The following is a 23,034-nucleotide window of genomic DNA, read 5'->3' as shown; positions in this document are numbered from 1 at the left end:
AACAACGCCTTTTGGTATGTACCTCACAAGACATCTCCAACAACTGGAAATGCCACAGAAATACCTCACAAAGAGGATTACTGTACTCAAACCGATGCCCTACGCAGACTGTCTCAAAAAACTCCAGCTTTCCTCTGTCGCATATCGCCTACTCAGAAGCGATTTCTGCCTAACATACAAAGTTATGTCAAACCCAGAGCTGCTGGACATGCTCCACTTAAGGAAATCCCAATCCCTCTGAGCTACACGTTCTAGGGACCTAAAACCTTGTCATCACAGTAAACAGAACATGCTGGAGGGATAGAGGAATACTCTTCATAATGATATATATTTGAGAGTTAGGTGCTGTAGGATGTGTAAGGATGTGGACACTGTTGCACACAAGCAAGTCACGTGGGGCTGGGAGCTATTTCAATGTGCAATGTAACAGCAGTAAATCTAGAAGGCTAGTTTCATCTAGTTCCTAGCTAACGAATATTGTTTGATACGTTTTAGGTGGGACACAGCAGTATTGCTGCCAGTTCCCTGGTCCCGATTATGAAATGAAGACTAGCTGTCTACAATTAGGGTTGCCACCTTTTCAAATGCCCAAAGTGGGACATTTTTTGTAGAAACGTCAGATCTTGCAGGGCAAAACATACCCACAGTCACTACAAAGGACAGAAATTCACTTTTTTGCCAGAATAAAAGCTTATTCTTGTAGCATTTGAGTTGCTTATTCTGTTTATTATAATATTTAGGTGTTTCAGATACAATATAACTGTTTTATGCAACTATTAAAGAAAATACAGATAACATTTTTGTCCTAAAATCTCAGGACATTTGTCATTTCTTCAATTGTTTTGCAAGACACAACTGCCCAAAGAGGGACTGTCCCTCGCAAAGTGGGACAGCTGGTAACCCTATCTACAATAGTTATATTACCTGTTATAATCCCAGTAAGTTATACTATAGAGCTGAATTTTAAAAGACTAGTGGTTGGTCAGCACTCAGCACCCACATTGTTTTTTTTTTTTTTTTTTATGACAAACTTTAGAGACTACAAATGTCACAAATGAATGTTAACATGCGTGTTTTAGCAAGATCAAAAGCCTTTCTGTTATTTTATTTATACTTATTTTTGAAGTAAAATAGGGGTGGAAATTACATACGTACATTTAAAAACATGACTTTCTTCTTACATTTCAGCAAAAAAAAACCGTATCGTGCATCAACCGTGAAAAGCTACTTGCTTGCAGACGAGAGAAGTGTCTTTTGATCAGGGGAAACTGCGATCTCATTTGCTCCAGTAAACAGCTGCAATAATTTTGATTACCGATATTTTAAGACGTTATTAGTAGGAAGGCCAAATAAATACACGAATAACACAAAAGAGAAACTGATACAATAAGAATGAACTAGCAACACCGGTTATTTCATGAACAACTCCGTTGCATTATGTATATGCAAACACCGTAACTAAAACGGGGATAACAAAAATAACATTGCTTAACGATCACCGCCATCACAGTACAATAAAAGCTGAGGGTGAGTCTATTTTCATTATTTGAAGACCATACTGTATCGCATTTCACTGGAGCTTTGTAAATCAGCGATAGTACTCCACCCCCCTTCCTTATTGCAGCTTTTGTTGGTGTGTTACAACTATGTGATGTTACGCTACAGATCACAAGGGGTTAACGTGGCGAGGGTATCCTTGAATTGCCGATTCCATTTGGCTATGTTAGAAAGGGGGTGTTGCGGCACATTCCATTCGGAGATCACCCCCCAACTCCTTTCGGGAGCTCTAGTAGCTTACATTCCCTTTCCGATTAGGAAAGGAGTTAGTGATACATCCTTGATGTAGAAAAGGATTACACAAAAACAATAATACTGGAAGTTATACCAAGGCCACAGGAATTACCTTTTTTTCTTTAATTTTGTATATACTTGTCTGTATTGTACGTTGGACTCGAACTCGTGGATGGACGTAACTGGAGCCGGTGGGATATTAAGACTGTCGGACACCTTTTAGACCTACAAGTGATGCGGTGTCCCAGGAGCGGGATAACTGATGCCTTTTGTGGTTGAATTTCAAAGAATCTTGATATTGATACAAATTATACCAGACCCCCGTCATACATACACGCACACATAGATAAAAGAAAACTTAAGCGCATCCAGGGACTACTAAAGCACTTTACTAGCTAACTTTTAAAAGTTAAGCGCACCAGAAAGAAAGACAAGACAATTTACAACGCTTTTTACAAAGGTGTAACATGTTTGCAAAGGAGTACGGCGTGTTAAGAAGCAGTCCCCCAAATGGTGCTTGTAACCCGCTGGCCCCTACTGCCTCCTCCTAAGAGGGGGCGGCTTGGTAGAAGGTGTGTGAGGAGAGGACCTGCACGCGCACTTGTCGGTTACCCCAGGCTTTAATCACTTGGTTTTCGTTTATCCTGTGCTGAGAGAAGGTCGCGTGCTTCGGTTCGGCTGATGTGGGCCACCCACGTGGGTGCTGGGTGTAATCCTTGGATGGTGCTGTTTGCTACTGATCGCTAGCTTAAACTTGATGGTGACGGGAAGCCTGGGTTTATGTCATCCTCTCCTCTGCTTGGGCTCCTCGGTCTCTATGCACCCGGGATACACCGCCCCTAGGAACTGCAGACTCCACACTGGAAGTTGGAATGAACGGGGAATTAGGATCTAACTCTAACCAAAGGGAAAGTTTTACTTCATGTTGGATTGTTTTGGGACACGGAAGAGCACAACTTTCTAACACTGTGGATTATAAAAGCTGATTAAACAACACACCTTGTGGATTTCTACAGAGTCTGGATCTTGTCTGGCTGTTTTCCGCAGCGTGCCTTTACATTACGTAGGGTGCCTCTGTGTACAATGACAGCGGAGTCCATCACTTTTTACATTTTTCTTGGGATAGGATGCCTTTGCTCAGGTAAACATACATTTCAGGTCCCTCTCATTCGTTGTATTTTAAGAAAATGTGAAATTAGTAGTGGTGGAATGGACAGATCTGAGCGCTTTTCCTTTACTACACCAGGATGTGTTTACTCGGGTTGCTTCATGGCTGTCTCCCCCTTTATACCCTTTACCCCCTTTTCGAATAGTTTTGCAGCGGATGGATGAAGGTACCTCTTTACTTCTCACGTGTTGGAGGGGGAGGGGCAGACTGCCAATCCCCTTTGATTTGCCAATGTCCGATTACAGCAGCCAGCAACAGATTCACTAATTAAAACTGAAATGATGGGGCAGTTCGGGGATGAGGGCACTTACTACTGTCCATGTAAGTGGGTGGGGTGGGACTGAGTCCCAGAGGCAGAAGAAACGGTCCAGGTCTACAGCTCCTAGGTCTTCACTGTCTAGTGTGAAGTTATAGGACTCTGAGGACATCGTTTAATGCTTATAGGCTATAGCAGTAATGCAGAAATTGTAAAATCTGGATTGAATTATGCGAAAAGCCTTCATTGTTGGAGGGTTTCTGTTGCTTTATTCCAACTACTTTATAATTTTCAGGCTGAAAGAAATCAAAGGATGTCTGCTGGATAATGGGTGACTGTGAGAGCTTTGCAGCTGTTGACTGGTCGGCCTACTGAGTGGCTAATGAAATGCGTGGTTTTGTGGTTAGGTGTTATTTCTTTCTTGAGTTTCACTCACTTGGTTGCAGTTTTAAGTAATGGAAACTGCAGAATACTTCCCCAGTATAGCTCTGGGCAAAGTTGATGCTCTGAACTTCTTTAATTTATTAATGGCAACCATCTGATACCTTTTATAGTTAAACTTGTTGTTGACATTGTTGAGTTATAGAAGAGTTGTGGTCACTTTTTTGGTCATTTTTAGAAACACTTTTGGTTCTGAACACTGTAGGGAGAGTCTATTTGCAGAGCTAAACAAATATGAAACTCCAGAGGTAGTTTTGTTTGTAGGAGTGTGCTAAGTGTTTTTTTTTTCTGACATTTTAAAAGCATTAGAAAGTTTCCCGTTTTCATTAGTTATCCTTTGGCTGCTGTAGTGGCAGTCGGTTGTTCTTTGTTATTTGAGAACTGCATGTTAAATGGGGTCAAATGCACCCCAGTGAACACTACTACATATATTTTTTAACATTATTTGAGGTTGGGGTAGGACAGGAAAACATCTGACAATGCCCTATTGATGGGAGCACAGTGCTAGGGTAGGTGCTTAAAGAAATAACAGTGTAATGGTAGAATATTTGAAAGGTGAGTCTACTCTGGAATCATTAAAAAAAAGTATGTAATTAATATGGTAGATCGGAGTTTCTCCGAAAAAATATATATTTTATTTTTAATATGAGCGCCTTTTTAACAGGAGGCTAAATTATATTTTGTTAGGAGGTAGAATTCATAAACGGTAGTGTGTGCATGAAAAAGGGTCCCAGAGAGTGTGGCAGTAAACCACGTAGAACATGGGACATGCAGGCACTGGAAGCAAGAAACTGAACCAGTAAAGGTGAAGAGTGAATACTAAGTAATATTTATGTCTGTACATATTTGTTTGTACCTAGAGAATTTGTAGCTGGAATTTACCTCATAGCCCATGTCAGCAGCACGTATTTGCTTTTATGTGGTTTAAAGGATCCATTTATAAAGTGAGTTGAACGAACAGGGAGTGACTAGTGTGTGCTGGTTGCAGCAATGTATCCCTCCAGCAGCTGAGCCTTTTTGTGGACAGGGCAAGTAACTGGAATCCTCTTTTAATGTTGCAGATAATACAGAAGGGTTTCAGGGTATTGTTTTTGCACTAGGATCATTGGCATTGGCTAGCTGATGAGATTAATATGCACAGGAAGTGTGTAATTATGTTTGGTTTGTTATACCACTCCTGGAAAATATAAACTGTTTTACATTCTTTAGAACAGATACACAAGGTGAGGATGTGTGGAAGCTGCACTGTTAATGAATGAGAAAATAGCTAACATGAAAAATACTTTGGTAACATCCTCCAGTGGTTTCAGAAGAGGCATTTTGTATCTGTCTTTATACGATGACTTACCATTATTGTTATAGCTTCCCTGCCTTTGTTTTGCAGAAAAATCTGATTTTGTGTATCTTGGGGAAGGGTCTCTATACTGTAGAAAATTGTGTGTGTCTTGGGGAAGGGTCTCTATACTGTAGAAAACTATGGCAATATATTAGAAGCTCTTTTAGTGTGTTGTGAAGTAATAGAACAAACTGCAGTTTTGTAATAGTTAATGCTGCTAAATGTATAATAACTTATATGTACTGATAATTTAATTTGATAGTGGGTGTCCAGCTGAGTCAAGTCCATGTGTTATAAAAACCATAGAGAAACACTCTAAAGCAAGATATAATGCCAATATCAGGCATAAATTGGTCTGGATTGAAAGAAAAAAGTAAAACACTGCAAAGGTAGAAGACTTAGAGGTGAATGCCATTTCTGGCATCATTGTTGAGTAAAACAATGCACAGATGCATTGTCAAAACATATAAGCCAGCCATTCAAAGAAGTGCATGTAAGGAAACATTTATTTTTCATCCCCCACTTTGTTGTTTTCTGTGTTGTGGGGTGCAAGAACCTACAGCATGATGTAAGAAGAACACATGACAAATAATGATAAACAGTTTAAAACTGTGAGAAAGGTAGCTGATCCTCAACAGGTAATAAAAACAGTTGTAGTTAAGGTTAGATACCCATGGTAAATATGACTGAAAATGCACTAAATGTAGCTATTTAATAATGACAACTCCCATAGTTACTCTTGATCCATTTTTTAATGTTAGCAGTACAGTTTTTAGGTGGCCTGAGCCTGATGTAAAATTTCTTGCAAAATGTTATGCTTCAGTCCTGGATGCACTACACAGAAAAATGGATCCCTGGAAACCCAGCTTACCTGAGTCTGGTAGGTGAGTTGGACACTGTTAGAGCTGGTCAGGGAGAGAGAGAGCAGCAAGTGGCTGATGTTAGTTTTCTTATCATGGATGATTGAGCTGCCAAGGTACCAGTGCACAAATGTCACCTATCAGACAAGCACACTGGCTCATTTGCAGATCGTCCCGAGCAGGACATGGCCTGTCAGGCAGTGCAATATATTTATCTGGGCCATATTGCATTTCACACAGGCTGAGACAGAAATTGGTCAGTATTAATTAGTGCACTACCCTGGTAAACAAACACAAATAAATAGATAAACAAATACTTGGGGACATTCAGTCACATCCATATATTGTAGACCATACTGTGGCAGTGTCTTGTTGGCACCAGGGGATGTGGCATGCATAAATCCTCAGGTAGTCAGCAAGGATAAAGCAGCATCAGAGACGGTCCTCAATATCCTACTGTAGAGGCATTTACGTCTCTGCTTCTGGGTAGTTCTCTCACCTGACCCCTCAGGGGCACCCCTTATCCTGTGATATAGGAGAAACCTAGGTCACTGGTTGAGGAGGTTAGCCAAGGCAGACTATCTTAATGTCACTGAGACACCAAAAATGTATAATAAATTCATATTTCACAACAAAATAGCCCCCTCCTTCATAATGTCAGCACAATACCAAAAATAAATAGTAAATTTATATTTCACTAAGAAATACATGGAAGGGAGTCTGAAAGAATGGTAAGCTGACACTGGTCCTAGTTCCATTTGGTTCAGTGAGAATAAATGTTGCTTCCCATGATGGTGTATATATTTATTTTTAAACTGATAATCATTGAATTATTTACATTTCTAAGGCAGATACATTTATTTCCATTTGATAACGGGGCAAGTAACTGGTCTGAGCACCCTTTATAGTGTATTATTTTTGCACTTTGCATCACCCTCACCCCCCCCCCCCCCCACACACACACACACACACACACACAAATAAATTATGCAGCACTTCCCTTTCTAAGGAATACCAAACAAGCATATATTTTGTAAAGTAAATTTCCAGTGGCAATCGGATAGTAAGCACACATCGTAAGATTTTGTGTCTGGAAGGATGTTAAACGTTTTGGGCAAACTGGACTGTAGTTTGAAAAGCAGGGTTGATTGAATGCGGAGAGTGAGCGAGTGCAGAGCTGAGCTGGAGGTTGATGGATTTATGCTCTGGATCAGACAGATCCTGCGAGATATTGCAGCCTCTTCAGTATGGCTTACTAGCAGCCTGAGTTTAGTGCAGTTTACAATGATTTATGTTAATAGAAATGGGAGTGTGGGGATGGGGCATAGCGCCTCGACTTCCTGGGAAATTTAGCTCCTAAAGCACTCTGTTTATTCACATGTACGAAATCAGGTGTGACCGAACTAATAAAGCCAGGAAAAAGAGATTTTATTGAGCAGATAGTGAGATTAACGGTCATTATGCAGTGTTTGAGCTAGGATCGAGTAGGTCTCTTATCGTGGCGCAGATAACAGCTTGGAGCGCACTAGAAACTGATGACTGGTAGTTTGTGCATTTCATTTTTTGATTGTACAGACCACAGCATGCAGAACTCTTTTTCACTTTTTTGAATCTCTGTTTAAATTGTACTTAACCGCAACAACAGTTAAAATTGCATTGTAAGCGGCAGCGAAAAGCAGTTGTCATTCATAACTCCCAGTCCCAACTGTCTGATTTTTGTCTCAAAACTTAGCTATATTCCTCCAACTGGCAATTCGGGGAGAAAATGTATTGGATTATACTTAATAAATAATGACAATCATTAACAATTTTTTTTTACTTCATAATGTTCATGTTAACTCGTTGTCTTATTCTAGCAGTGTTTCATTATACTTTTATTGATATTTTAAACATTGTCCCTGATTATGTATGGATTTATTCCTGATTCTGGTTAGAAGTGGTACTCTCACATGGATAAAACTTCTGTGACAAGGAAGGCTGGATCGATCATACGTCTCACCTGTCCAGATTTTCGCCTCGCATTTTTTGAACTGTTCCTCAAAATGTATGGTTTTCTGGCAAAATTACTGAGGACTGAAGCCACTAAATAATGCGAATACTCGAGTTTCAGACTTCATGTCCTTCACATTTCGAAGTGTATAAGAGCAATATTAAAAAATGCCCCCCCCCCCAAAAAAAAAAAAAAAAAATTTTGGAGACTTTGTTCCCCCTTCATTATTTTAGTCTTTGTCCAGATTTGCTGTGCTAAGAACTTGACAAGTATGGGACTGGCTCAAAACATTACCGAAGTCCGTGTACCTTCGTTTGGCTGGTCTTGTCCTGCTTCTAAACTGGTAATTTTGGGAAGCTGCCTTGTCTTTTTTGGAGACAATTTCTTCTGAGTTGCTGCTGAAAGCCGTTGTACTTCGTACACTAAAACGGTATTTAGTGTAATTACTAAAGCAACGTTTTTTTATTATCTCCAGTGAGTTGTGAAAGTGATTTATACATTCCTCGCATGAATCTGTTGGAAGAGCGATCTGGGTGTGTGAAACGCAACTTGGTCTGCTTGGGGAAAGCATTTTATGTATTTGATAACTGGGTAGCTTGACCCATTTCAACTACTACGTGGGCTCAGATAAGCAATACTAAAATGTGTAGTGCCTGGAAGGAATTAGTCCTGGAATTTCGAAACAAAAACTTGCAGTAGCCTACAAGGGACTATTGTGATATTATCACGTTTCTGCTGTTTAAATGGAGATGGCAAATACCGCTCAACTGTTCAGATTTTCGCCTCGTACTTTTGGTCCATTTTTCATAAAATTGTAGCATTCCGGCACATTAGTGACCATCTATTAAAGATTTAAGCTAGGAAATGACATATGGCGTTTCAAAAGCCTTCAGAAATTCCATGCCAGTGCAAAACCTGTTATTCTATTAAATTTCTAAGTTTGTAAGAGCAATGTTTAAAACTGTCCCTAGCTTGGGCCTTTGTCCCAACTTCTCTTTGTGGCTTTCTTGCTCTAAGAGGTATGATGGCAATCTTATGTTGGCACCCCGATGTGTTCGTGAGTCGTTCCACAGTTCTAGGCTTTACAAAATAGGACGTATTGTTTAGAAACCCCTAATTTCATAGATTTAACTCCGTGAGAATTCCTCTTCCGAGGCCTTCTTCATATTTTAGGACAAACTTTCCACAAAAAGTGGATTGTTTATCGCATGCTTTGCGTTTTTGCATATTTGACGTTGATCCACAATGTGCTGCACTTTGCGAAGATCTGAGTTTCGTTTTCATGGACTTGTATGTGCCATTTTTAACTTCATTCATCGCATGCATCTATTGTAGTACTGGTGTTTGTTGTGCAGGTTTGGAAGAGCCGCGAAGCTGTAAATCAGCGGGATGGTTTGTACCAGAGGATTTTTTGTAGACCTGTTCCTACGTTTCCGAGTTCTGTCTATAGAAAGTTAGTTGAGTTTGAGGGGGATTCAGCTTTGCGCAATTCCAAATGTGAAGGAATTCCTCCGACCCGCCCTGTTGGATGCAGACGTCTGTAAGTGTTGCTGTGACACCTTCGGCGTTCCAGAGGTGGTACAGCCCGGAGACCATGTTTGGAAGGTTACAGCACAGTTGCTAGCTACAACATAGACCGTTTTTTTAAGTTCAGCTGCGTAATTCAGTATTGATTATCGTCGTTTCTTATTTATTACTATAGAAAGGGTAATACATATGAGAAATGACAAAGACGTGAAATCCTGTCACTGGGGTATAAGGGAGCACAGCGAGGCATTTTTTTCTGTTCAGTAGAATTTACGCATAAATCACTGACAAAAATTGGGCAATTGGCAGAGAAATTTGTAGTTTGTGGTGGGTATCCCCATAAGTTTGTTTAAGAATTAAGTTCCTGTGGTATGTGCTTACCGTAAAGGTTATGGAGTCGTAGAGGGCCTAATGAGTAGTTAAGTCACGCAGGTTCATAGGTAGGTGTTGGCCCTAGGGCCTATATAAGCCCAGCCAAAAATGTACCCTGGCTTTCGTCACCCAAGAAAATTATTTTCCAGTGCCACTGTCGAGCAGAGCCACAGAAGTGATCCTTGGGGTAAATTTCCTATTTCCCGTCCAATCAAGATTTTTCTTGAAGAGTGCTAATGAGCTTTGTTTGACATAGGTAGTATTCCAGAGTATGGGAAGTCTCTGGGACAGGAATCTATCCCTCCAGCATGTTCTGGTGACAAGGTTTAGGTCCCTAGAGCGTGTAGCTCGGAGGGATTGGGATTTCTGTAAGTGGAGCATGTCCAACAGCTCTTGGTTTGACTTAGTTTTGTATGTTAGGCAGAGATCGCCTCTGAGTAGGTGATATGCGACAGAGTAAAGCTGGAGTTTTTGAGACGGTCTACGTAGGGCAACAGTTTGAGGCCAGTAATCCTCTTTGTGAGATATTTCTGTGGCCTTTCCAGTTGTTGTAGATGTTTTGTGAGGTACATACCAAAAGGGGCGTTGTGCTCTATAATGGGTCTAATGAGTGGTGAGGATAGTGGAACAATGACCTCTTTTTTCTGGATGAGAAACCTTTTGTGATGAGGTGAGCTATGTAGAAGGATTTCCTGAGCACTGTGGAGATGTGATTATCAAAGGAGAGACTACTGTCCACCTGTATCCCAAGGTCTCATCACATTTTCGGCGTTAAGTAGACTACTATGTGGTAGTTCATGGGTACAGAGTTTTTACCAAAGAGGGTGACAATACACTTTTTGGCATTGAGCTTCAGGCCATGGCTTTGACACTAGGCATCTGTCTCAGTGAGGCCCTTTTGTAGTATGTCCACATCGTTAGGAGTTTCAATTACGGCTCCTAGTTTGCAGTCATCTGCAGACTTTGTTAGCCAAAGACCTTCTGTGTTAGCCTGTACTTAAGAGAAGTAGTTACCAAACAGGAGAGGACCCAGGACTGAACCCTGTGGTACTCCACTTGTCACTGGTCTGAAGTCGGATTTGGAGTCTGCTACTTTTGCAGTGTGGGTTCTGTCCGTGAGCTAGTTGGCAACCCATCTTGTGACATAGGGATTTATACGTAGTTTAGTGAGTTTATCTATAATTCCAGAGTGGGGGATGGTGTCGAAAGCCGTGGCGAGATCTAGATAAGCTGTGTGAACCACCTTATCCTCATCTATGCCTTTGGTGACTGCTTCAAAGAAGTCAATCAGGCTTAGGAGACATGATCTGCCTTTTACAAATCCGAATTGGGTAAGGTCCAGAGTTTGGAGATTACCAATGTCTTTGTTTATGAGTTCCATGATGATACATTCCTTGGCCTTGCAGACCAGGCTCGTCAGGCTAATTGGTTCATAGGCAGGTACTAGGTTATCGGCCCTAGGGCCCATACAAGCCTAGCCAAAAAATGTACCCTGGCTTTCGCCACCCAAGAAAATTATTTTCCTATGCCCCTGTCGCGCAGAGACACAGAAGTGATCCCTGGGGTGAATTTCCCATCCAGTCATCAAGATTTTTCTTGAAGAGTGCTAATGAGGAGCTCTGTTTGACATAGATAGGTAGTCTGTTCCAGAGTACGGGAAGTCTCTGGGACAGGAATCTGTCCCTCCAGCATGTTCTGTTTATTGTGGTGACAAGGTTAAGGTCCCTAGAGCGTGTAGCTCGGAGAGATTGGGATTTCTTTAAGTGGAGCATGTCCAACAGCTCTGGGTTTGACATAGCTTTGTATGTTAGGCAGAGATCGCCCCTGAGTAGGCGATATGCGATGGAGTAAAGCTGTAGTTTTTTGAGACTGTCTGCATAGGGCATCTGTTTGAGGCCAGTAATCCTCTTTGTGAGGTATTTCTGTGGTCTTTCCAGTTGTTGTAGATGTCTTGTGAGGTACATACCAAAAGGGGTGTTGTACTCTATAATGGGTCTAATGAGTGATGAGTAGAGGGGAACAATGACCTCTTTTTTGCTGGATGAGAATCCTTTTGTGATGAGATGAGCCACGTAGAAGGATTTCCTGACCACTGTGGCAATGTGATTATCAAAGGAGAGACTACTGTCCACTTGTGTCCCAAGGTCTCATCACATTTTCTGCATTAAGTAGACTACCAGCTATGTGGTAGTTCATGGGTACAGAGTTTTTACCAAAGGGGATGACAATACACTTTTTGGCATTGAGCTTCAGGCCATGGCTTTGACACCAGGAATCTGTCTCAGTGAGGCCCTTTTGTAGTTTGTCCACATCGTTAGGAGTTTCGATTATGGCTCCTAGTTTGCAGTCATCTGCAAACTTTGTTACAAAAGACCTTCTGTGTTGGCCTGCACTTCAGAGAAGTAGATACCAAACAGGAGAGGACCCAGGACTGAACCCTGTGGTACTCCACTTGTTACTGGTCTGATGTCGGATTTGGAATCCGCTACTTTCACAGTGTGGGTTCTGTCCGTGAGCCAGTTGGCAACCCATCTTATGACATAGGGATTTATACCTAGTTTAGTGAGCTTATCTATAATTCCAGAGTTGGGGATGGTGTCGAAAGCCTTGGCGAGATCTAGATAAGCTGTGTGAACCATTTTACCATCATCTATGGCTTTGGTGACTGCTTCAAAGACGTCAGTCAGGTTTAGGAGACATGATCTGCCCTTTACAAATCCAAACTGAGTAGGGTCCAGAGTTTGGAGATTACCAATGTCTTTGTTTATGAGTTCCATGGCCTTGCAGACCAGGCTCGTCAGGCTAATGGGGCGGTAGTTCCCGGGGTCCGTCGTAGCTCCCCCTTTGTGGAGTGGGATAACTGTCGCGGTGCACCATTCATTGGGTACAAAGCCTGAGGTGAGGCTATGATTGAACATGGTACTTAGGTAGGGTGCCTGTTCATTCTGTAGTTCGTGTAGAACGCAGCCTAGGATATTGTCAGGTCCCGTGGATGCTGTGTTCTTGGTGGTAGTTCCCGGGGTCCATCGTGGTTCCCCCTTTGTGGAGTGGGATGACCGTTGCAGTGCTCCATTCAGTGGGCGCAAAGCTTGAGGTGAGGCTATGACTGAACATGGTACTTGGGTATGGTACCAGTTTGTTCTGTAGTTCGTGTAGAACACAGCCTGGGATATTGTCAGGTCCCATGGATGCTGTGTTCTTGGCTTTGGAGAGCGTGTTTTTTACCTGTGCAGCTGTGATTACAGGAACTTTGCATTCTTCCGGTATAGAGATGGGCCCTCTAGGGGGTGAGAGGGGGGTAAAGTTAGCACTGAACCTGTCTGCCAGGATGTTGGCAATATCAGTTGGTTCTGTATATTTAATGCCATTGTGCTGTAACTCAGAGCAGATCTGAGTGTTGCCATTGTGATTCTTGACATAGCTATAGAATGCTTTGTGTTTGTCTTTAGAGTCAGTGGCAATTTTGTTTTCGTAACTAGCTTTGGAGGATTTTATGAGGGATCTCAGCTTCTTACTGAGGTTGACCTGGGAGTTCCTCCAGTCATGGGATTTTACTCTTTTTTTGCAACAATTTCTTTCTTCTGTTGTACAGTTTGTTTATGGCAGAGGACCACCAGATTGGCTTCCTTTTTTGGAGAATAGCATCTTGGTTCTGTTAGGGATAGCATGATCCATGCACTCGTATAAGTGCTTATAAAGTACATTTGTGTAGGATTCAGCAGTCAAACCTCTATTTTCTGTCTGCATGGTTGTCATGAAGTTTGCCACTTCTGTCTTAAGATGTGTGAAGTTGGCTTTGGAGAAGTTTTTTTATGGTGGTTTCCCTAATTGGGGGAGGGATGTGGATGTCTAGGGTAATTAGCTTGTGGTCGGATCTGACCAACGAGGAATTGACCTCTGGTGTGGAACACCGGTTGCCCATGTTGGTAATGACCAGGTCTAGGATATTGCTGTCCCTGGTGGGGGTGTGAATAAGTTGATCCAAGGCGTTGGAATTTATTAATTCCAGAAAACGTTGAGCAAAAGAGTTGGTACATGAGTAGTTTTCCCATTTAATGGTGGGGTAGTTGAAATCGCCTATTATTAGGGTGTTGGGTTGTACCTTAATACTTTCCAGTGTATCAAGAAATGAGGAGTGAGAATCCTGGGGCATGGTGGGGAGGTCTGTAGCAAGCTACAATTTGGATTGCGGTCTTGCCCAGAGTTAGTTGCCCTTGGATAATCTCGGATGCATTATGCTGTGCAACTAGCTTGGAGGTGTGGATATCCTTAATGAATATGGACACACCTCCAGCTTTAGTGCTTTGGTCTGGGTTAGGTGGCCAAAAGGTGTGGTATGAATTATAGCCTGGTAATGCAGGGGTGCTCTCTGGAGCTTTGAACCAGGTCTCTGTCACTGCACATATGTCGATGTTCTCCATTTTAAGGAGTGCCCCAAGTGAGTGCATTTTGAGGTTTAGACTTCTAGCATTGAGTAGCATTATCCTCATATTTTGCTTGCTTGTACATGTTTCAGTGTTGAATTTGTCATTTGAACCTTGCCTAAAAAAGGCACTATAGGGGTGGCAAGAGCCTTAGCCAGTATCCAGAATCCCAAGGGCGACCGGTGCAGGCCATCTCTGGCAAAGCATCGTGGTCTCTCGATCATGTCGTCCCAGGCAGACAAATACTGGATCCCCTTAGAATGACACCAGAAGCTTAGCCCATTGTTGAAGTCAGTTTACCGGGATGGTCCACTACTGGGCAGAAAGTGGTCATTTTCAGTGGAGGAACAGGGAGAAGATCTCCACATACAAAAGAAATTTAAATACAATCACATTTGCTACATACATAGAGAGAGACCTTTAAGAAAAAAAAAAACAGACATACAATCTTATCCTAAATCTCTAGCTAGAATAACAAAGCCAGTATACGTTATATACAAAATATACAAAGTACAGTATATCATCTGCTGTAGATACTGTATAGTGAAGACAGCAAGAGACAGTTGCATAACTGTTAAGCAGATAGGAGAAAAAAGTTAGTAAGATCAGGTGGGGGAAGATTCTCTGTAGTCATAGCCAGATATATATTGCTGTAGGGTTAAGAGATGCTGTTTTAGAGACTTTAAGGATATGTGATTGGCAATAGTTCTGATAGAGCTGAGTAGGAAATTCCACAGGAGTAGAGAGATTGACCAACTGCTAGATTGGGTATTTGCACTTTTAGAAGGAATTGATTTTCAGATCTGATTTGTCAGGAGGGCTGAGGGAGACTAATCAGAGAGGTGAGGGATGGACAATTGGAAGGTTTGGTAATAATATTGTGAGCTGTGGTTAATTGCAAGTAGGTTAGGTGATGGGGAAGTTCGAGCCAATTTAGTTTGCATAGGGAGATGCAGTGAAGGGAGGAGTAAGTTTCATTGGTAGTGAACCTGGCAACCTTGTTATAACAGGACTCGATCTTGGATTTTAAGGAGCTTTGAATGTTAGTGAATAAATGGGCTCTGTATAAAGGTGAATGAAGCAAATAGGATAGTAAAAGGGTTTGCCTAGTGGTGGGTGTGAGGTAAAATTTATGCTTATGGGTGCCTTGTTTTTGATGGTTTTTTTTGATGCAGTATTGGATGTGTAGATCGAAGGTTAAGTGTTCATCTATTATAACTCCTAGAAGTTTAGTTTGTGATACTGCTCTATGGCAGGTTTTGGTTTGTGAATAGATATTAAAATCTGCTCTTTTTAGGGAGGTTGATTTTTGGAGGGTGAATAGAAGCAGGTTGGTTTTGCTGGGGTTAAGGGCTAGATGGTTGTTGTTCACCCATTCCTCAGTGATTGCGAAAGCATGTTGGGTCCTAGCTAGGAGTTCATCAGCAAGGCAGATAATGGTCGATTCAATGCAAAGTATTCACTTCATCATCATTCGGTTTAAGTAACCATTAACATTTCATTTTAGAAATATATAAGTGTAACTAAGGCACCCCTGCTGTTTTTATTAACGCTTCATAGTATGCATTGCTGAATGTAGCAAGCTCTTACTTTGCTGTATAAATACACAACACAAAATATTTGTGTGTGTGTGATATGTATTTCCATTTATGATATATTCCACTTTAAGAAAGTAAACTGGAGCATTTCTCCCTGGGCCTTCGCTGAAAAATGGGCTCTGTCTTCGTCGGACTGTCTTTCCCAGTAAACACATGTTAAATAAAATAGATAAACTAATTTGATCCTTTATTTTAGTTGTAGTAAACCAGCCCATAGGAGCATAAAACTGTTGCCTGTATAATAAACGAATAAATATCATAAATGGTGTAATACTCCAGGGTATGCACGTATTAGGCTTCAGTACTGACTGCATTGTTGCTGTTGGCTTGGGGGTGTTGCTGTAATATTACATTGCTCCAGTTGTTTTGGGTATAAGGTTAATTTCTGAAAATTGTGGGTAAATTGTCATGAGATATTGTCTGGGTCCAACCCAAAGGCAAGGCAAATGTTTTAGTAGGCCATGAAAAATAAAATGCTGTAATCAAAGGGAAAGTAAATACTCAACTTCAAAGAGAATGACTTGTATATTGGGTTAGCAGTATCATACCTTGTTTGCTTGTGTCAGGCAGTGATTTGCAAAACCTGCTAGCTCAGGAAGTACTTCTGATATGTTTAGGAAGACTTAATTATAGTTTTAAACGTCTGTGGTAAATGACTAGCATGTGGCTGTAGGCTTAACTTGTATACTTCAAATCTGCATGAATACCTCTGCTGTTCTTCAGATGCTGAACTTCTTGCTGAGAGTGTACACTTTAACATATTTTACAATTAGCTTTGCAGCCACCAAAGCACATTTTAAATCTGCTTTTATGGGTGTATTTTATAGACGTGTGTGTCAGTTATGTGAGCCTTCAGTGCTTTTGAGCTATTTTGTGTTCTTAGTCTGTCTGAAAAAGAGACAGCAGTCATTATAGCTGCATAATTTGCTTCTGTCATGTCTCTAGATTTCCTGTTAGCTGAGGTGGTTCATCGGCTTTGTAGCATTTTATAGTGATGCACATATAGTGCAGGCCATTTTTGAGGGATGTGTCTCTCTCTCAAAAAGTGTGTGGCTTGTAATTTATAGAGTATAAGATGATTAACTTGTGTGTGTAAAAATTGAGTTATGTTTTTGGATTCACTGCTGCAGGCTCATTAAGATGGACTCTTTTTACCATTTCTGAGTTAGCTACATGCAGAAGGGATTAGCACTTGCACCCCAGACCTTGTGGGGCACTGCATGGGTGACACACTGAGAGTGGGCAGGCAGTCTTGAAGTAAACTGTTGAAGTACAGCTTATACAAGTTCCACTATGCAGTTCTCCTTATTCTTGCAAGGTGTCATCCTCATTAGTGTTATAGTTTTGGGGTTAGGACTAGTATCTTGGGTTTTGGTTAAAGTTTTAGGTTTAACCTTCGACCACAAATTTTAGGGATAGAGTTTTAGGTTTTGGAATAGGTTTAGGGGAACTTTATTTAGATTCCGTTTTGTAGGGGAGCATAATACTGAAACTTGGCACTTTTTACATATGGTGGTTGAATGTAACTGCATTACACACACTGTCACAGTGAGTGAGCTTATGTCATTTAGCCAAGCTTGCCTATTGTAAGGCAGTGTTGCTGATTACACATGAAATATCTGTAGACTTGTATCACACGTGCATATTTTACGGTTTGTTTTCTATTTAGCACTGATCCTTAGTTGGTAGTGTCATTGAGGTGTCCAACAATTTGCTCACAGTCTGTCCCACAGAAACATTTTATCTGATCTGCAGCTTGTCCCACAACAAGCTGCTTCAACTGTACACGTGCGTATTGGACATGATTATGTGCCCCCACCCACCCAAACCTTGCCAGGTATGGTAAGTGGGCCCTGAGCCCAAAAGTTTGGACATGTCCAGTCTATGCCTTGTGAGTACGTACTGTTTTTCTCTTGGTCCTTCCTCTGAAATTCCCATGGGTGTGACTACTATGGTCCCACTGGGCAAGTCATTATTAACCACGGTGGTCTTATAATGCTAAATGTTGGTCACTTGCTTAGGGAGAAACGTTGAATATATGGTTTACAAGTCAGAAATGAGCCGTTGTTAATATATGTGTGTGAACTGATTTCGTACCACACAAGACTTGTTTATTGCATTGAATTATTTAGCGCAGCAAATTATAAAGAACATAGAGTGATGCAGGCTTATTAGTGATGCATAGAAGATCAAGGCTCATTGAAAAACATATATGGGCAGCTCTGTGGCATAAAGGGATAAAGGCCGGACTATGACCCAGACAATTTGGGCACTAGTGGAGATGGCTAATGGGAGGGAGAGGAGTGACAAGGCAATGGCTGTTTATCTCTGTGTCTCAGGGATAGAGAAGGTATGGGTGTTTGGGTTCCATTGTCTGAGTGAATATCCCAAGTCAACACCAAAGACTTCATGCAAATGCTAGCTTCTGGGTGGGCATACCCTTCTGAGGAGTTATGCCACTCTTGGAAGTGGGTGACACCCTTCCTCCCGAGGCTAGTCATGCATTAAATAAGGAGTGTGCTACTTGGCATGCAGAGTAGTGATGAATAGAACTAAAGCAGCCCACCACCTGATTCCTGAGTTGAATTTACTTTAACTTTCACCGCTGGAATCAATGAGTGGATTCTTAAAGCAATGGATAGGATGATTGGGTGGAAAAGACAAAGGCTTGAAGTCATTGAGGGACTGATGGAGCAAAAATGAAACTGTGCATGTATATACACATTTTTCAGTTTGTGTCAGACTGCATTAGATTATAAAAAAACAGAACACTTCTTTTATGGAGTTGGTGTTTTAGGTTGCATATTCATTTTTTTCAATATATTTTTGTCCTTTATGCTGCAGACCATCTAGGCATTACACTTAAAAATGAAACCGTGCATGTATATACACATTTTTTCAGTGTGTGTCAGACTGCATTAGATTATAAAAAAACAGAACACTTCTTTTATGGAGTTGGTGTTTTAGGTTGCATATTCATTTTTTTCAACATATTTTTGTCCTTTATGCTGCAGACCATCTAGGCATTGCACTTACTGCCCATTTATTCTCTCCATTACAAGAGTGACCACAGCCCATTCGTAATTAGGCAGGAGTGAGCTAGGGCATAGCTGTCATATAAGCAGTCATGAGAGGAATTTGCACTGCAAGCCAAAAGCCCTACCCCATTAATGAGTTGCACTCCTTTATCATTGCAGTGGCTGCATATGCTCCTCTGCCTTGTACATATGTCTTCATATGCAAGCACAAGTATTACAGTCACCAGCTTGGATAGCTGTAGTGCATGCCCTTCCTAGAACCAGCACCTTGCTTTCAGAGTTTCAGGCCTTCATCCCTAACACTGGAGTGGCAGAAACTGCTATCTCCATTGCAAAATTTGTGATGATATTTTTTTTCTTTGCAAAACATTGAAGAATAAAATCTTTAACTTCTTCTTCTTTTGGCTTTTCCCGGTTAGGGGTCGCCACAGCGGATCATTTGTCTGCTCATGATTGGCAGTGGAGTTTTACAGTGTAGAGTTGCCAGCCTGGTGCCCAACCTTCCACAGAAGACACACACACACACAGCCAATTTAGTGTCCAATCGACCTACTGCATGTCTTTGGGATGTGGGAGGAAACCGGAGCCCCCGGAGGAAACCCACGCGACCACATTGAGGACATGCAGACTCCGCACAGAAGGCACTCCAGCTGTGAATCGAACCAGAGAACCTCTTGCTTTGAGGTGGCAACGCTAACCACTGCACCACCGTGGCCGCCCCTTGAAGAATAAAATCATTAACTATTGTTATATATTGCAGTTTTAGACTTGTTATGCTTCAGAAGTTATATGTTAGTACAATTTTTTGTTTGTTTACTTTTTCTAAGTGAACTGTCAGAATTGTGGGCAGTAGACATTGAGAGTTGTCTGCTGTTTTCTTGTTTAGGGTACATAATGCTGCTATGGTGTTCATCATCACATACATACCTTGTTTCATGTATAGATTTTAGTTACTTTAGGTATACAGTGATTATGTTAACACACCAGTTATTGGATAAATTAGAAAGACATTCAGAAGTAGTTATTTTAAGACTACATACCTCCCAGAAATCTTAATGCACCATAAACCTATAACTTTGGCATACTATACAGTTTTATTTTTTGTGTGTTTGTAATAACTTCTGCTGACTTTTATTTTTGTAGTACCCTGCATTAATTTTGATGTGATTCTTTGATGGTATTGTTTGTAAAAACTTATGCTGACTTATTTCTGTATTAATTTTGATGTGATTGTTATTTGTATTGTTTCTGTATGTACATGGAGCTTTTCTCCCCGAGCCTCAGTTGAAAAAGGGCTCATACTGGCCTAAAGGACTTTCCCGGCTAACAAACTGCAAATAAATAATTATTTTATTTCTAAAACAACTCCAAAGAACAAATGAAAAGTGACAAAGCAGCAAATCAAAGACCAGGAAGGAACCGGACCACAAAACTTATAAGCTTTCGTTTGTTAAAACACCACAAACTTCATCATAATAAATACGCAAACTTGAAACCACCCTTTAAATACTTGTCATGTGCAAAAAAATCATCCAATGACAAAATGCTTAAAATAAATTATTTAAATAGCCACTGTGATGTCATGAAAATTTAAAAATGCACTACAAAATTTTTTAACATTGAGTATGTATAAAAACATGAAAATGTATATATATAATAGTCAATAATAACAAACTACTACACAGTGTTTCATCAAATAACGCCCATTTTGTGAACAGCTTGGCTCACTACATCAAAGCCTTTGTAACTGAAGAAAACACTTGATGTTAATAGTTTCATTTAGTCCTGGAGGGTAGTCTGCTCTTATCTGCCATTTAGTTTCCCTACATTCTAATCTGAAATGGGCAATGGGAAGCCCCACTCAAACACCTTGCTGTTTTGATTCACCCTACTTGCCACACTGAAATTGCCTCTCAAAATGGGACTAGCTAAACTGTCTCTGAGAGTTATAACTTCAGCAACAGTGTTACGTAACCAAAACAATTCATATCCCCTGGCTATAAAAAAATCCATTCAGTTTAACCTCTCCATCAAAAACAGAATCATCACTGGTCAAGCGACTCAACCTTACAAGTTTTCCTTTGACAACCCCTCTTTTCATATGTTGGGGGTGAAGTCTGTCCCTATGCAGGTACTGATTTGTCACTAAGTAGAAGGGTTTATGAACATGTGTTGGCAGTAAGAAACAAAGACAGGAATAATGCACTGGCACGACGTGTTATTATTTAACAATTTTAAGAAATTTACATTCTTTGTCTTAGATAAAGTAGTTTTGTGGTCCTTTGGTGGGCAATTTTATAGCCTTATTAGAATGTAGGGTAACTAAAATGGCAGATAGCTTTAAGAGCAGACTACCCTCCAGGACTAAATGAAACTATTAACATCAAGTGTTTTCTTCAGTTACAAAGGCTTTGATGTAATGAGCCAAGCTGTTCACAAAATGGGCTTTATTTGATAAAGCACTGTGTAGTAGTTTATTATTGACTATTATATATATACATTTTCATGTTTTTATACATATGCAATGTTAAAAAAATTTGTAGTGTATTTTTAAATTTTCATGACATCACAGTGGCTATTTAAATAGTTTATTTGAAGCATTTTGTCATTGGATGATTTTTTGCAGATAAATATTTAAAGGGTGGTTTCAAGTTTGTGTATTTGGTCTGATGAAGTTCGTGGTGTTTTATTAAATGAACGAAAGCTTATAAGATTTGTGGTCCGGTTCCTTCCTGGTCTTTGGTTTGCTGCTTTTTCACTTTTACTTAAATATTTAATGTATTCCACATTTGCTAACAAGGGTTGGTCAAACTGAGCACATTCTCATTTTCAGTGGAGACCTGAGGAGAAAAGCTCCAAAAATAATTCCTACAAGAATAACAGAGTATTACTTAGATAACATACAGGGCGGCTGCAGTTGCACAGCGGTTAGTGTTGCCATCTCACAGCAAGAGATTCTCCGGTTCGATTCATAGCTGGGGTGCCTTCTGTGCAGAGTCTGCATGTCCTCCCTTTGGTCACGTGGGTTTCCTCCCGCATCCCAAAGACATGCTGTAGGTGGATTGGACACACTAAATTGGCCCTAGGCATGAGTGCGTCCCTTCTGTGGAATGCTGGGTACCGAGCTGACAAGTCGACACCGTAAAACTCCATTGCCAATCATGAGTAGACAGGTGATCCGCTGTGGCGACCCCTAACTGAAGCCGAAAAAAGAAGAATTAATTAGATAACATACAGTGCAGCAAAAATGCAGCATGATTGTTAACATATAAAGAGATCGTAGAACTACATATAATTTGAGAAAAAGTACAAGGAGAATTATGCAATTAGGAGTCAAGAATTTTAAGATCAAGTAGATTTGACAAAGAGAAAAGAAGGAAAGAGAGTGGTCAGGTAGGATGCTGACAGAGCAGAATATTAAGAGTAGATACTTGGACTAGTTGTTGCTCAAGCTTATCGGTTTGCTTCTGTGCAACTTTTTTATATTGTGATGGCAGCAAACCAGGTTGTTTACTGGGTATAAATATGTCTTTTGAAGATAATTCTGTCAGACTTAAGAACTTCTAGGAGAAAATATATTAAAAAAAAAAAAATATATATATATATATATACACACACACACACACAAACACACACACAATATATGTACATACGCACACATATATACACATACACAATATATGTACATACATATATATGCATATATATATATACATATATACAAACATACATACACACACACATAATATACTTGTATGTATGTATGTATGTATATATATATATATATATATATAGGTGTGTATGCATATAACATTGGGTAAAATTGGATATTAGGAAGAGCAAACTCTCACTTGGCTGCATGCTTTCCTTTTTCTTGCTGTAAAAAAAAAAGAGCAAACATTCTTCCTAATGGAGTTTCTGCTGGCAGTCTTTTGAGTGGAAACGCAGTACAAGTGGGGTAAGAATATTTGTTCTTACCCCACTACTCTGATCTTGGAGTTAGTATATATATAATGAGAAGAGGGTATGATGGTCACAGCCCCCCTCCCCCCCAGGGGGGCTTACTCCCTGCAAAAAAATAGAAAGTAATTGTTCATTTTTTTGGACATTCACTCTAAACTGATCGCTGTCCAGAGGTTCACTGATGTGAATGTTTTCTGTTTCTCATGAGACACTTGTATAGCTTGTTGACAGAAGTAACATCTTTATATGGGCCCAAAGGTAGTAAAAGTC

At 40.5% G+C, this 23,034-nt stretch overlaps 1 protein-coding gene across 3 annotated transcripts in view; it reads left to right on the top strand.

Annotated features, from left to right (window-relative positions):
- Window positions 1–23,034, top strand: part of ROBO1 (roundabout guidance receptor 1) — a 1,916,411-nt gene that overhangs the window by 577,526 nt on the left and 1,315,851 nt on the right. The window contains exon 1 of one of the 3 annotated variants that reach the window (XM_044072443.1): window positions 1,797–2,932. The exons of the other annotated variants lie outside the window; for them this stretch is intronic. Coding sequence (XP_043928378.1) covers window positions 2,875–2,932 — 58 coding nt within the window. The 5' untranslated portion in view covers window positions 1,797–2,874. Of the gene's footprint in view, window positions 1–1,796; window positions 2,933–23,034 lie in introns of those variants that run through there. 3 annotated transcript variants of the gene reach the window in all.

The sequence above is a fragment of the Protopterus annectens genome, chromosome 5.part0 (genome assembly GCF_019279795.1).
Source record: "Protopterus annectens isolate FY-2018-M chromosome 5.part0, PAN1.0, whole genome shotgun sequence".
NCBI classification, from domain to species: domain Eukaryota; kingdom Metazoa; phylum Chordata; order Ceratodontiformes; family Protopteridae; genus Protopterus; species Protopterus annectens.
This window is presented reverse-complemented; position numbering and strand designations above follow the sequence as displayed.